At 37.4% G+C, this 16,957-nt stretch overlaps 1 protein-coding gene across 1 annotated transcript in view; it reads right to left on the minus strand.

Moving 5' to 3' along the window:
• The window catches only part of CFAP54 (cilia and flagella associated protein 54), a 302,389-nt gene that overhangs the window by 124,723 nt on the left and 160,709 nt on the right, over positions 1–16,957 (minus strand). The window contains exons 45-49 of the mRNA XM_063115642.1: positions 16,342–16,524; positions 13,393–13,479; positions 9,628–9,750; positions 4,968–5,021; positions 417–624 (exon numbers count right to left, since the gene is read on the minus strand). Of these exons, the coding sequence (XP_062971712.1) occupies positions 417–624; positions 4,968–5,021; positions 9,628–9,750; positions 13,393–13,479; positions 16,342–16,524 (655 nt within the window). The remainder of the gene's footprint in view (positions 1–416; positions 625–4,967; positions 5,022–9,627; positions 9,751–13,392; positions 13,480–16,341; positions 16,525–16,957) is intronic.

A 16,957-nucleotide genomic window follows, 5' to 3' on the forward strand; every position in this document is an offset into this window, starting at 1 on the left:
ATTATAGTTAGAAACAATGTATCATATACTTGACAATCGTTGGTGATTATAGTTAGAAACAATGTATCATATACTAGACAATCGTTAAGAGATTAGACTTTAAATGTTCTCACAACAAAACATAATAAGTATGCAGGTGGTACATATGCTAATTCGCTTGATTTAACCATTCCGCAATGTATACATAGTCCAAAACATCACATTGTTCACTGTGAATATATATAATTTTTATTTGTCAACTATACCTTATACTTAGACATGCATATATCTAGACATAAGTAGATCTATGTGTCATTATATGAGCTCAGAAAAAAAGAGTATATAATAGATCATTCATATGAATTAGTGGTGATAAAGTGGGGAGAAGTTGGGGAAAGGGAAGAAAAAGGGAAAAAAGCAAAAAATAAAACAATTACCTTCCAAGGTTGGGAGATTTGGTTTGTTCTTCTCAGTAGTCACTCCTTGGCAGAATGTTTTAGACGTATTTTCTGGGACACAGTTTATTGTGGCAGCCACACTTATGAAAAAGTATGCTTTAACAAAACAAAACTTATTTAAGAGATGCCGTTGGCCAACCGTAACCAGAATTTGAGGGAAGCCTTTACTTGATAATTCCTCGAGGGCCTACATTTTTTTTAAAAAGGGGAAAAAAAGCAAATTAGTAAAACATTTTTTCAGATATTATTAGCTTCATTCTCCTTTTGCATCCATTTGGTGATGGATGAAGGAATGCAGGACAGACATGAGGTACCATAAATGGCAGGTCTATTGAGAGAGACACGTAATGCCAGAACCATCCCAGCATTTCCACAATGCTTCTGTCATTCCCCGCCAATTTCTGAACTGTGCCTCGTGAAACCAGCCCTGCCACATAATGAGAGTGAACCTGGTACTCAGAGTGAGAGAAAGGGCACCTTATTAAAACAGAGGAACTGCAAAATCTCACCAGCCACATGCCTCGGCCACTCTGCTTTAGTGTGAGTAAATTAGAGCTGTTAGGACAGGATCACGAAAAGAACAGATGGACAAGCCATCTCCTTACCCAGCCGAGAGTCAATGGCCAGTCATTAGAACGCCTCCTTGTATACATTCTCAACTGCCTGACCTCTCCCCCGAGCATACACACTTCCTTAGCAAAATCACAACCCTAACTCTGAAATCCAGCTCTGAGCCTTCTTAGGCCTACACCTCTGCCATTGAAGAGGGCTGGAGAAAATCACACAGCCACACAGTGGTCCCGCTTTAAGTGTCTGTCCAACCTCAGCACTACCTGGTAATTATCCTACACTTTGCCAATCTATTATCCTACATTTTGTCAGTCTATTCACTCTCCTTCTCCCTTAGACAACCATTTCACTCTCTTCTCTAAATTCTAACTCTTCCTCTCCTATCTGCCCCACCCTCACCCCCAGCTAATGACCTGGCTTCCTACATGTAACTGAGAAAACTGAAGCAGAGTAGACCTTCCATCTGCCCCACTGCTCCATCTTTCTCACCTACCTGAGCATCTGCCCCCACAGCTCTGCCTTCCTGCCTGCTACCTAAGGCTGGCACTGCCACACAGGACAGCAATCCTGTCCCCACTGGCCTACTCAACTATTCTCTCCTACATCATAAAGGTTTCCCTCTCTATAGAGAGACACCTCCTATCAGCAGACAGCCATGTTGTCATCCCTATCTAAAAAAACCCCAAACTCTCTATATTACAACTTTTCTCTCCAGCTACTACCTCAATTCTCTGCTCACCTTCACAGCAACATTCTAAAGAGGTGTCAATATTCTAATCTCCTTCCTTTCATTTGCTTTTAAACCCCCTCCATCCCTACATCCAAACCCTTTGGTCAAGGTCACCCGTGGCTTACACTTGCTAAATCCAAAGTTCAATTCTCAGTCCTCATATACCTTGTTTCTTCTAATTTGAGACACCATTATTTCATTTGCCAATTAAACTGTCACACACTGTCAACTGTAAAATGCATTCTGATTTCAGAGATGTTATTTTAAAAATTCATGTTAAAGACTCAGTGAATTATGGTACTTGATTCAGCAGCAAAATTTGATACTGCTGATTACCCCCTCCTTCTGAAAATGCTTTCTTCTCTTGGCTTTCAGGCCACCACGCTCCTTTGGTTTCCTTCCTATCCTACTGGCCACGCCTTTTCAGTCTTTTTTTCTGGTTCCACTTCTCCTGTACTTCCTAATATTGGGGTATCCTGGCACTCAGTCTTCTTTATCCTCACTCCTTGCCCTTAGATGATCTTAATCAGCCTCATGGTTTTAACTTCATCTAAAGGCTGATGAAATCATTTTTCTCTCTAGCTCCAACCTCTCTTCTAAACTCAAGACTCATTGAACCAACTTCTCACTCAACTTTTCCACTTGGATGTCTAACAGACACCTCAAATTCAACATGTCTAAAACTGTATTCCTGCCCTCCCCACCCCCATTACCACCACCACACACACACACACGCACACGCACGCAGACGCACGTGCACGCACGTGCACGCACACACACGCACACACACGCGTGTGCGCGCGTAAGCTCTATATGGGCTGGGACTTACTTGTCTGTATTGTTGATTGACTAATGTGTTTGATTGACAGCACCAGAACTGTACTGGAACACAGTAGGCTCAACAGATTAGCTAAAGAGAACCCTTTAAAACATAAGTAGATCGGTCCACACCTATGCTAGAAACTCTCCTGTGGTTCCTCATTTTGCTCAGATAAGAACCTAAGTTAAAATGACTCTACAAGGCCCTTCTCAATTTGGCCTCTCTGACCTTACTTCCTACTGCTCCCCCATCCATCACACAGCTTTAGCCACATTGGCCAAGACGTCCCTCACCAAGCTAGGCAGTCCTGCCTCAGGGCCTTTCTACTTGCTATTCCCACTTTCTAGATTGTTCTCTCTCCAGATTTCATATGACTTGCACCTTTACCTACTTCACGTCTGTTCACAAAAGTCACCTTGACCACACCATTTAAAATTATAATTCCCAACCTAGCCCCACGCTTCCAATCCCCTTTCTACATTGCTGTGTTTATTTTCTCCCATAGCATGGTTCTCCTTCTAACATACTATATAATTCACCTATTTACCATGTTTATTTATATATCTTGTTTTTACTAGTCTTGCCCACCGAAATATAAGCTCCATAAGGACTTGGAGTTTGTGTGTATTGCTGATTGACAGCAACAGAACAGTGCCTTGCACATGATAGGCTCTTAATAAGTATTTGTTGAATTAATATAAAAGGCAGATGCTATCTATTCTAGAAAAGAGAGAAATTATTTGTTGTGTGTAAACAAAAAAAAATTCCATTGTTTGCAAGAGTTTGACGCAACGGTGGCAGTGGGGATGTTTGCTGCTACTGTTCATTCTCTCTCCTTAATCTTGAAGAGGCAGAAATTAATACATGCAGAAGAGCCACACAGGAGTGGCCACTGAGCCTGAGCTGCTACCAAACTGTTGCACCAGGAAACTGGTTGACACCCGCAATGTAGGGAAGAAACTTCAGATTGATTGGGGGTTGGGAGAAGAGAAGACGGTTTCTCTTCTCTTTTCTCTCCGCAGCAAACAGTGATTTAATGAGACTTGACAATTACACATAAACACTTGAGGATCAAAAGAAGATTAATTAGTAACACTTTACCACTACTTTCTCTCCCTTTATGCAGAAAATATAAAGTGTAATCTGAAGATTCTTAAGCAGACCGACAGTACCATTTTAATTAATTAGCTAATAGAAATTAGGTTTCCATTATACAGTCAGTCGTTTTTGTATTAAAAGAAATGATCGGACAGACATTCTTTTTATAACGAAAACCACTCCTTAAGCAAGTGTTTTTAGGATGCCCTGGCATTTATGACTGGAAAGAAATAAATAATCTTAAACACCCCAAGGAATTGGAACACTAAAATGAAATATGAATATGTATTTGTATCTTCCTAATACCAGATCTTTCATCTCAGGCAACTTGCTTACATATTAAAACAAATTTTTAGGCAAAAACAATGAATCATTTGAAGCATAATTAATAGTGAACTTTGTGGAATAAAATGCATAAGAATAGAAAAGTAATAAGATTACATTTAATAAAAGGTGGATAGATTCCTACCAAAACTACAAAAGACAAAAACAAAGCAATTTAGAGGATATGTCTCTCAAAATTATTTTAAAAAATAAATATCTTACTTAATGAAACAGAACAGAATGCTGTTTTCTAGCACTTAAAAAAAATTAAAAACCATGAGTATGTATCTGCACTAACTCCACCTGGTTATAGAAGCTCCTCTCCCACCCATAACCCCCTTTAACAACAATCATGCTACAACTCTTCTGCTCTAACATTTTCTGGAAGACAGATTGCCAATACTCCTAAAAATTTTTTAAATGAGTATTTCAAGATACTTAAATGCTAGTGCTTAAATCCTAACCATGCAATTATTCACAAAACAAAAGTAATCAGATGGGCAGTCTGTGAGAAATATCAAGGAAGTCTGAGGAACCGCTTATAAAAATGCCAAATGAAAACATCCCAAACCATTGGCTGATAGACAGTCTCAGAACAAGGAAAGAAGATCTGAGTGAAAGCAGTATTGAACATGTGGGCTATTATGAAATGTACAAAATCCTTTTCGTACAATCAAAGTCAGCTGTTACCTTCTAGTTAATCAAATTAATTATTAGAGTGGGAGATATTTGACACGGCTTGGTGAACACACTGAATATGCACCTGAAATTGAGAAACAGGAGCAGGGACTGCTATTTACCCAAGATCAGTTTGAACCGATCCTACTCTGGCCTCAGAATTTTGAGATAAAACCCCATTATACAAAATAATAACACATATTACACAGCAGATTTTCAAAACCAAAGATTATACCTGCCAAATAGACTGAAATGACTCAAAAATTACCTACATTAAATATCAAATGTTTATAAAATGTTTTATCCTTACCTGCATATTTTCTTTACTGCTAAGAGGTTTTCCTGAGTCAAATAATTGAAATATCTGTCAAAATAAAAAGTATTAATAGTAGAAACAAGATTATTTGAGTATTCTTTCAAATGAAACTGCTAATGTATTCTTCTAAAGTTATTTTAAGTACCATTTTTATTGTAAAAATAATACATGCTCTAGTCAGAAAAGATAATTTATATAAAGAAGAAAGTAAAAATCATACATAAGTCAATTTCCCTTAGGTAGTCAATGTTAATATTTGGATGTCTCTCCTACCAATTTCTTTTCAGTGCATTTTTAAAATTTCTATAAGGATGTGTCTTTCATTTTCACTAAATGTTACATCATAATTTTCTTCCCATACTATTAAATTATTTGTAAACCTCAGTCTAATAGGTAGGTAGTATCCCGTCCTATAAATATACCGTACTAGCTTTGTCTCTTTCCTATTGTTAGACTGTAAAGGAACCACTTCTCACTGTCATCCCACTATTCCCCCTAGTTTAAACAACATCGATGACTATTTTGTCTGTACTTCTGATTATTAACTCTGGATAGATTCTTGGAAGCAGAATTTCTGGGCCAGTAGATAAGAATGTATTGAGAAAACTGTAAGGGGCTGGCTTCATTTACACTCCCACCCACAGTGCATGAAAAGGCCAGGATTACTGCTCTTTTGACAGCATTGAGTGTTACCACTTAAAAATATCCTTACCATTTGAGGTAAAATTGTATTACTATTCAGAATGACTATTTTTGTGATTCTTTTCCTTTTCGTGTGAATTACCTGTTAATGTGTTTGGCTCTAAATTTAATGTTGCATTAGGAAACATTTAGTTCCTTTGCCACAGAGATTGTTGTATCATCAAATAGGATGTGTCCCTGTTGGTATAAAAGGCCCTTCTTAAAAAATGCCCATTTGGCTGCCCGGTTAGCTCAGTTGGTTAGAGCATGGTGCTGATAACACCAAGGTCAAGGGTTTGGATCCTCATACCAGACAGCTGCCAAAAAAAAAGGAAAAAAAAAAAAAAAAACCCAAAAAACGATGCCCATTCGTAGAAGCCAATACTGATGCTTCTTCCAGAAGTCACCAGCAGTTTCTGAGGACAGGTCGCTTGCACATGGATAGTGTCCTACCTCAAGCACCTCTACTTCTTTGCCTGAGGGCATTATGTGGCCATCAAAATATTCAGGAGAGACTAGAAGTGCAGGGAACAAACCTTACCGATGAGGGACAAGAGAAATGCTCTACCCAGTGTCTCTGAGAGCCCCAGTGCCCACAGCAGTGACCTGATTAATGCAATCTAGGTCGGTTTTTCTCCTTTCTTTAACTAACTTATACTCTCACTCACCATATTTCCTGAATCACCTCCCAAATACACTACTTGTTCCCAAATTCTTATCTCAAGATCTGCATTGGAGGGACCCCAAATGAATACATAACATATAACATTTATTGGAAGAAAGTACTGGTAAGTGAAATTTTTTTCTTTTTTGAAGATATTCTTTATTGCCTATCATACATTGAAAAGTGAGTAACTGAACCTGGGGGAGATCTTAAATTGAAGAGAGTTGATAATGGGACTTTAGATTTGGTGATAAGAGCAGAATATCCATATGAGTATAAAGTTAAAATACAGAATTTTTTAGAGGCCTGGGAAGAGACCAGTAGTAATCTCTAAGCTTTTTTCCGTAACTTCCTCCACAAGTGAAACCTAATTTATTAATCCCTTCTTTAAAAAACTAGCCTACAGCCTGATAACATTGGCACTTATTTTAATAATAAGCCCTGAACGCATTTCTTCTTTTAATTACACTTTTTAATTCCCAATTGATAGCTGGAAAGCTGCAAATTAACTTCGAGATTACAAAATTTGAAGCCAGAATCCATCGGGAGATAATTCACCCACACATTTATCTTATGAAAGCTAGTTGATAAAGAGGAAATTTGGAATTTACATGTAAAAATTAGTTTAAGACTTTTCATTTGTTTGTTTTGGTGAAAGCAGCAGTCTCTGAAAACTCTCTCTTGTTTCTCCTCCTACCCAACTGGTTTGTCTTCCCTTCTCATCTTCCTGGATGTTAACTGTGGACAACCCTAAAGTTCAGTCCTCTGACTTCTACTTTTCTCTCTCTGCTTTGCTCCACAGCTGATTTCATGCTATGCTAATGCTCCCAAGTTTATACCTGCAACCCCAATCTTCCCCCTGAACTCCAGACCATATACTGGCAGCAGCTAACAATCCCATATCTTCACCTGGTTGTCTACTAGAGATCTCATGCTTAACATATCCATCCCCTGTCTGGAGCAGTACTCCCCACCTCAGTAGATGAAAACATTTTCCTACCAGTTGCTCAGGTTGAACGCTGAGGTCATCCTTGACTCCTTTCTCTTACATCTCACATCCAAACGATCATCAGCACATGCTTTCACAATACCTTCACCATATACCCACTGCTCACTCCATCTGCCACTGTCACCCCAAGCATTACCATGCCTCACCCAGATTACTTGTGACAGTCTTCTGACTGGGCTCCCTTACTTATACTCCTGCCCACCCACAGTCTATTCCCCAAAGAGCAGCCAACGTGGTCCTTTCACACTTAATTCCTATCACGCCGCTTCTCTGCTCAAAACTCTGCAAAGTCTCCCTTCTCATTTAGAGTAAATCCCAGTCCTTATCAAGCCTTGTGAGATCTTACGTGATCTGGCTCCTAGGCCCTGCCCTCTGATGGTCCTCCGCCTCTTCTTCCTCTTTATTGCAGCCTCACTGGGCCCACTTGGTTTTCCTCAACTACATCTTGCAAGCATCCCTTTCAGGACCTTTGCCCTTGCAGTTCCTCCTACTTGGAAGGTTGTTCCTCAGATCTTTGCGTGGCTCACTTCTCTCAAAACTCACTTATTAACAAGACTTTCCAAAACACCCTGAATAAAATAGCCACCCGCTGCCCCGGTCACTCTCTATCTTCCTCACTTGACTGTAAGCTCCAGGAAAGCAGTAACTCCATTTGTCTTTTTACTGCTCCATTCCCATGCCTGGAATGGTGCCAGTACTAAGCAAGCACTTAAATATTTTTCAATTAAATAAATACAATTTTAACAACAAAATGCAAATCATTTAGAATAGAGAAAGGCTGCTGAATGAGAAGCATGCAAGAAAATACTGCCAATTTAACCCAGGTAAGAAGAAACATCTTCCTTCTTAGTTCATGTCACAGAAAATGAACAAAATAGACAACCTATTGACTCCTCTCTCTTCCTCTCCTCCGCTCCCCCTCCTTGTGTGTGTACGTATATGAGGGTACTTCAAAAAGTTCATGGAAAAATAGAATGAAAAGATAATACTTATCTTTCCATGAACTTTTTGAGCTACTCTCCTATAAATGCACACAGATATACACATCTATATGGATATATTTACATACATGCACACACACACTCACACACACATGTGTGTATCCTGTTGCTTAAAGAACTTACCTCTCAGAATGTTCTGTAGATAGCCTCACACTTACCCTATTACAATTAATTATAATAATGCTGCAGCAGTCATAGGGAGTAATAAGCAAGCATGTTTTACGGAAATACACTGAAGTAATGAACATATTATACATAAATATGATGTCAGCTTATGTAAGTGATTTTCAAGACTTCCAGCTCATTCCCCAGTTTCTTTTAGGTCCTCCAAATTTGAATGCAGCCAGCATGTATTGTGTCTGTCAGTCTCACTTCTCACAAACGCGGTTTCCTCCAGGCAAATTGACTTGCTACTTCCTGCTATTTCCTTTATTGCTGGCCCAGGAGAGTCCAAGCATCTGCCTAAAGCAAGATCACCCAGTAATTCCCAGATCACCATGAAAACCAAAGCAGAGGAAAATAATAACTCACTCTGATTTAATTTATGCTTTAAATGTCAGCTCCAGCAATCATTTTCAAGGATGCTTCAATTATTCAGTTTACAAATACAAATCAAGCAAGCCACATAAAATGATCTCCTAAGATCAAAAAACACTAGAAAAATTTGAGGAATGTTCTCTCCTCACAGAGATCAGAAGAAATTTGAACAACATATTCTGAATTCTTTGGTGTAAAGTATACAAAACAAAAAGATCCAAATAAGAGATGAGGAGAGGCTATATTTTTAAGGATTACTTCTTTACCTTTATTTTATTTTATTTTTTACACCATAAAAACATACAATTTTTATTTGTCAATTGAAAAACTTTAAAAAAATTGCATACTGTTCTTTTGTCCTGGAGAAACACAGTGCACATTAGCACATTGAAGTCTCTCAGAAGGAGAGGCTATTTTGATTAAGAATATTAACCAGAAATTATAAGATTAAACCCAAAAGTCTAAGAGGTAGTGGCTGGTAAATGTGTCTAATGAAACCGTTCATGCTAACTATAATAAAAAGCAACATGCAGCATCCCTGAGCCAGAATTCCACTGCAAAAATCTACAACAAAACCGTGCTCCCTCCCCAAGACAAACTAAGGAAACCTGTAAAAGTCTGATGTTAGCTGTAACCAGGCTTAACAAAAGGGTCTGGGGTACAGGAGACTTGTAAATACACTTTTATGGGAGTGTTCCCTAGATTTTAGGAATGTAACTTTCTAAGGTAAAGGAATGGCTTTCAATCACATTGGCAGGTTACCTTCATTTTTCCAGCAGCTTTATAGCCAGCGGGTGTTGAGCAAGGCATGTATTTTCCATAAAAAATCTGGGACATCTCATAAAAGGCTTCAGAAAAGAATCCCAAATCTATAAGGACTTCTATCTGTAAAGGAAAAAAACACATATTTTAAATTAATTTGTTTCACGTAAAAATTTTAGAGAAAAATCATCAACTTTCTGAGATCTAAATTTTCTGTTTAATGTTGGCATTGCATTATGAATTAATGTTTATAGACACGAGTGGATGAAGACACATGTGTTTGTGTGTGCATGCATTTACACGTGCCATGGACCAAGAAGCTAACAAAAGCAGGCAATTGTGCAAAGCAATGGATGTTTACCAGGTGTTGTTTACTTCATCAGAGGCAAACATACAAAAAGATGATGACCATGAAAAAGTCAAAAAAAATTGAATTTATCTTTTTCTTGCATTATGGCTTAAAAGAAAAACAAAACAAAAACACTTCTGGTGTTTTATAACATTCTGGGGAAAGTCAAACAAACCAGGAGACTAATAACTCCACAACGTATCAGCATATAGACAACTATTAATTTTCTTATCTGTAATTAATGGACACTCAATTTTAAAGACATACACTTAACAATATTAATCAATTGATAATTATATATTTTGTATGGCTTCTTTTGAATACAATCCAGCAGTACTACCAAGCAGGAAACTACAGGAAGAAAAGTTCCTGTTCAAATTTACTCATTCATTCAACATGTTTACTGAACACCTTGTGTGCATCAAGCCCTCTTGGAGGTTACATTCCATTGGGATGTACATTTAAATAGGTTTAAGTGATACATGAAGATCCATGCAGTATGAAAAGGGATAGAGGGTACTGACAAATGCTATTTTCAAGACCGGAGTCAGGAAGAACTTCCTAGAGGAGACCTTCAAGAGAAAATTTGGAAATGATGTAAAAGAGAAATGTATGAAAATCTGCTGAGGGGACCACAATTACAAAGGTCAGGTGGCAACAGCTCAGGGAGGGCAGGGAGGAGGATGAGGAGGTAGGTGTGAATGGTGGCCAGGGAAGGTGACATAGAGCCTGCAGACCAGAGTAAGGACTTAGCATTTTATTCCCTATGTGATAAGAAGTTATTGGAGAGTTTTGAAGAGAGCTGGGCCCTAACCTGACTTATGCTTTGAAAATATCTAGTTACTTTGTAGAGAATAGAGAAGGATAAATGTGGGGGCAGCGAATAAAAAATAAAATGGGTTGAAGATATATATATATAGAGAGAGAGAGAGAGAGAACAAAGAAAAAAAATCAATTTATCCTCAGCATGTCTACCCATCTTCTGTTTTCATTTCAGCATTATCTTAAAAATCTCAAGAGTGTATGAATTTTAAAGAAATAAAATGGAGGTGAGTTAGGAGGAAATTGAATATAACATGAAAATAAAACATAAAAGGTCAGGGAAATATCTTTAATGGGAAAGGGAAAATTGCTTGTCTATTGAGTTGCTTACTTTGGTTCTTACCTAAGATACCTTGGACTTTAATCTCCTCGGTGCCATATAACATCAGAGTAGGCACTTGGGGAGACAACAAACTCTTTCGGGGTTCTAAACGACCATTTTTCTTATTACCTCTATGAGGAAACACTTCCCCATGTGGTTAGTCTCCTCTGGTCATGATTTTAAGTAAATGGACTTCACCTCTGGTTTCAGTTTCTCCTACCAATCCGACCATTCCAAAAAGCAATGGTGTGAATAATGGACATGTATTTTCAGAAGTGAGCAACAAACAAGCCAGATGGAAAAAAAAAAAAAAAAATCCATAAATCAACCCTTCCCTCACATGAATACAGGACCATCAGTACTCTTCCTGGGAATGCTTGATAGGTTGAGAGTAATAAATCTTTCAAGACGTTGGCAGTTCCAAAGTGAAGCCAGACCGGCTCGTCATAAAGAGGTCCTAAAGCTTTCACTGAAAGACACTGGGGCCCTATAGAAACTTAACAGCATGATCTATTGCTATTTCCTGACAATGACTTTCCTCTTCCCACTCACTGACCCCAGTTTCCTTCGGAAAGGTCAGGCAAATTCCACTCACCCGGGCTCTCACTCCTTCCTCTGTACTATCAGCAGCCCTCTCTCATTGCTTCTGTCAAAAACACTAGTCCAGTTTGTCAATCCTAGTATGCCCATAAGATCTGACTTCTTTCTCACTCTGCCCCTGACACTGTTACCAGATACTAGAGCTGATCATGTCATTCTCCTGACCAAAATTCTATAATTAATATCCCTTCCAACCCAAGGCTCCAGAATAGAGTCCACAGTTCATCACTGGCTATTAAGTTACTCTAGGACAAAAACAGCTACCAAATGCTAACAATACAATAAAATAAGTCATCTAATCGAAAACTTTGTTCTGGATTACGTCTGTCAGTGCCCACTGGATCTCCTCCTGACATGTTAATGGTCACTGCAACCCTTCTTGCCTCTTAATGGCAGACCAGAATATACCTGTTATGCAGTCCTGATGCCACAATCCCCTCATTTCTCTCACTGCTTGACCTCCACATTACATCTCCCCAGTTTGGAATTCAAGACTGGGTCCCTGGAATTCTTCACGTCCTGGACCTCTGGTATTCTTATGTTATCCTCTACAGCCTCCCTGCTCAAAACCTCCACTCCAGTGTCTCTGAGCCATCCGTGCTCCCTAAACTAGTCCACCAGTTTAGTACAGATGCTTTCTTTCCCTCTGTATGTTCCACACTATTGCCTGCCAAGAATTTTCCCTTCCTCCTCTCTCCTGCTCAGTTAGTTCTACAGTTAGTTTTCAAGTCTCAGTATTTCTACTTAGTGAAACCTAAAGACCCAAGCCATTTTTCCCTCTTTCCAACTCCTGGAGATTTAGAGCCCATCACACTCATTTGGAAATGGTAAAGTGGCAGGTGCATATGTTATTGCCTTGTGTATATGTCCTGTCTCTCTTCCCAGTTTTCACTTACTTATAAGCAAGTGCCATTTCTTTGATTTGATTACTAATATGCTGCTTTTGAATAGGAGGTACTTGATAAATGTTTTTCTAGAGTTAAATCAATAAATGTTTACCAAGTATTTTCTAGGTGAGTTCCCACTAAACAGTAAAGAGAGTGTGGGCAGTAGGCACTTATTAAATGTCTGCAGATTTTAAATTCAATAATTAATTATTGAATATCAAGTATGTAAATTTATTACTTGAGATATTATAGGGAATTAAAAGATGGATAAGATATAGGCCCTCGCCTCAAGAATTTTGCAATCTTGAAGAGGGCACTGTTTAAAAAAGAGAGAGAAAAGTTACTCATATATGCAATTCTTAAAAAAAGTATGGTTAGAATTCAAAAGCAAGAGAACTCATAAGAGTTCAGTAACTCAGAGAGAAGTGTCCAGAAATTTTCACGGTCAATAATAAATTATTTATCCCTGGATTAAAATATATTTATAATCAGCACCAGAATTTCTCTTAGGAATTTCTTTATTTAGAAATAGAATGCAATGAACTCTGTGGGTCTGAAAACATAGGTCTAAGGGCAGGGTCTGGATGAACAAAGCATAATCTGACTGAAACCTTTCTAACTGGTTCTTTCTCATCCTTTGTTATTATTATGGGTAGGTTTTTTTTATATCAGTATAATACCATATTATTATCAGTTTATGATTATGAATATTAGAATCAAATTAATGTATGACAATATCCTTAATAGTTCAAGAATATCCAATGTCTTAAAATTTTGTTACATACCTTGAGGATCCTTGCTTCTAGACTTCTGACTAGGTCTTGGCAAATTCCAGAAACAAAATATTGGTACAATGCAAGGAGAGGAAGAATCTACCAGGAGAAAAACACTCCCTGTTTTAAGATATATTTTATCAAATTAATAATCTAATAATCAAATTTAGCTAAATATTAAATGTAGGATATGTTATGCAAAGTATTGATTCATTTTCCATGCTGGGAGACTATGCTGTTTAACATAAGTGAAATGATCTCCCGAGTGTATGTTTCACAATTTTATCAGAATTTTCAGATGCTATCAGAGACTTACAGTTCCAGGTCGATGCCATTTGGTACCCCAAACCTAGATTTCGCATCTCTTTAAGCACAGAAAAATTAAAACCTAATTAATCATCTTCCTTAAAAAAAAATTAGCTCCACATAAATGTATGAATCACTCAGGCCTGTGGAAAAATTCTAGCAAATGAGCTATCAAACAAAATTCAGAACTTAAAGCAAAGGAACTCGCACCCACGTCCCCTAACTACCTCTGATTTATTCATCTCAATGTCAGCTGTTATTTGCCTTTGAATAGAATTTTTTCTATCAGCAAGAAAAACATTTACAACATGCCTCGGTATCATTGAATGAGCACAAAATCTAACAAGTCCCTGCCTTCACAGAGCATATATTCTACTGATTAAAACTCAAGCTTGCTCTTCACATAATATTGTTTATTTTCCTACAATTAACCCCTCATCTCAATTGTTCTTGAGGTCTCATAAAAATATGTCAATGTTTCCACTGACCTAGACATCATCCATCCAGAGAAAGACGTTAAGGGGATGATTTGGCCTAGACATTGGATCAGCTCCTGATCTGAACTCAAACCTGAAGCTCAGTTCCTGCAACTGTATCTCACACCACCAAAGGAAGATGGAGTTAGAAGGGGAATTGGGATCCCCATTATTTAGTAAACTATCTCCATGGCTCCACAGCTCTAGGTCCCACAGCAAATTTTATATTTGCCAGAAGTCCCCTTAGCCACTGGGCTTCTTCTGGAGAATTTTAATGTAACACGCAATGGAAACCGTTTCCTTCTTGCAAGGTCTGCTGCGGAATCTCTAATGGTCAGTCAACTGGCAGCTGCTAATGCTAACAGCTTTTTTTTTTTGTCTTTTTCGTGACCGGCACTCAGCCAGTGAGTGCACCGGCCATTCCTATATAGGATCCGAACCCGCGGCAGGAGCGTCGCTGCGTTCCCAGCGCCGCACTCTCCCGAGTGCGCCACGGGCTCGGCCCAGCTAACAGCTTTTAAAAAGGATAAGAACTGCTCTTAAATAGTTTCAAACAAAATACATTACCTTTTCTACAATTAATGCAGCACAAAACATTAAGAGTTGGCAATTACCTTAGAGATTTAGTTTCTTTTCTTTAGTGAGAGATAAAAACATACCATTTTATTGCTGCCAATTGCTCAATTATTCAGGAAAACATTTTCAATTTCTCAAGTTTTAGAGAAAAAAAAGTCTCATTTCTTTTCCAGTGCAGTGATATGTATTATATATGAATATGACTAGGCAGGTAAAGGTTACACAGGAGACAGAACCATTTTCTCAATCCAGAAATGAATCTCTTCAACAGTGAGAGGAACACCATTTTGCTATTTTTTTTTAATAAACAATCTCTTGCCAAATCTGCCAAGTGTTAAAAGTATTTATCTACCTCTTCACTTTCACACATGGTTTTATAATTTAACAACTCATATCGGGGGCAATAAATATTTTCAATATAAAGAGAGAATTGAATTTAGAAAAACAAATATGCCAAAAGAGTAAAAAACAATATACAAATAAAAGTAGGTATGAGAATTATGGATGAAAGGAAAAGGAGCAGGAAATGTGAAAATATATATTTAGAGGCAAATAAATGAAAGGAAAGAGATTTTTAAAAATAGAAGAAATAGCATGAAGGGAGAAAATAGACCAAAAAAGATAAATGAGAAAAATATAAAATGACTAATAATCAGAACATAGTAGTTTATTTTTTGAATGCAGCTAACTTCAAATTTATGATATATACTGTGATTTCTTTCCCCAAAGGAAAGGAAAGTTATATTTGGACTTTTGGACTTCAAAGGATGTTAAGAAATGTCTGTCTTTTATCTCACAGTTAGAATCTGTTGTTCTATTAGACACATTCTTGACAGAGAAAAGATGAGACACAAACATTACCTCTAAAGAAATACTATCATAGTTTTGGTATTGACATGAACTGAACAAATTAACGCAGTGAGTTACAAGTACACTACATTCCTATGTTTGAGATCAGTGAGACATTCTAATCAACTTTACCAAATGTCTTCAGAAAAAAAAACATAAAATAATAAAGTAAAAAGAGAACAAAAATCAAATAGAACTTGCTTTTGTACTCAAAATGAAATGCAAACAATAGTGTCAAAGAAAGAATATTAACTTGAAGTACAGTCCCCCACTTGACAGTTCGACTTCATAATAGTGCAAAAGTAATGCATATTCAGTAGAAACCATGCTTTGAGTATCCATACAACCATTCAGTTTTTCACTCTCAGTACAATATTCAATAAACCACATGAGATTCAACACTTTATTTTAAAATAGGCTTTGTGTTAGATGATTTTGCCCAACCATAGGCTAATGTAAGTGTTCTGAGCACATTTAAGGTAGGCTAGGCTAAGCTAAGCTATGATGTTTGGTAGGTTTGGTATATCAAATGCATTTTCAACTTACAATATTTTCAAATTACAATGGGTTTATTGGGATGTAACCCCATTATAAGTCAAGTAGCATCAGTAAAGATAAGAATCCTAAATATATAGAATTTAAAAGTTAAACAAGAACTGATCCCAAGAACATTAGCAAACTTTGAAAAGTATAAGGTAAGTGGGGCAAAAGTACCATTGTGAATTAAGATTTGTTGACTTTACAAATTACTTACTATTAGATTTTGCTTCGCAAAGTGCAGTTCACGTATAACGTAGTACAGACTTGCAACTACAGAACAGATGTCAGCCCTGGATCTATCTGAGAAGAGTTCAATGCCTGGGAGAAGCTGAGTGATTTCATACTGAGCATAGCAACATTCAGCTTTGGGATGTGGAAGTGTGGTTCTAAGCAAACCCTGAAAATGAAAAAAAGGTAAAATAAAGAGCTATAACTTGCATTTGCAATGATGAAACAAAAAAAGTAAGTACATGTATTACTTCCTGGAGTGCTTAGTGCAAGCCTAGCACACTGTATTTTGCAATAAACGTTACTTAATCATTAATATTATCATCATTATAGGTTCCAAATGCTTTTATCACTCAAGATGGGCTTTTTAAATTCCGTGGTAATTGGATACTTATTATATTCAAAGAAATTATCATTATATTATCATTTGTTGAGGGTGCTGCTGGTAAATTCTTTATAAACATTATCTCATTTAATATTCATTTAACCCACACTTAGAAGGAAGTATTATTATCTCACAAACGATATAATTGAGGCTTAAACAATTAACTTATCTGAGGTTTCACTGCTAATGATGGCAGAAAAAAGATTCAAGTCATGTC

Source organism: Cynocephalus volans, chromosome 12 (genome assembly GCF_027409185.1).
Source record: "Cynocephalus volans isolate mCynVol1 chromosome 12, mCynVol1.pri, whole genome shotgun sequence".
NCBI lineage: Eukaryota > Metazoa > Chordata > Mammalia > Dermoptera > Cynocephalidae > Cynocephalus > Cynocephalus volans.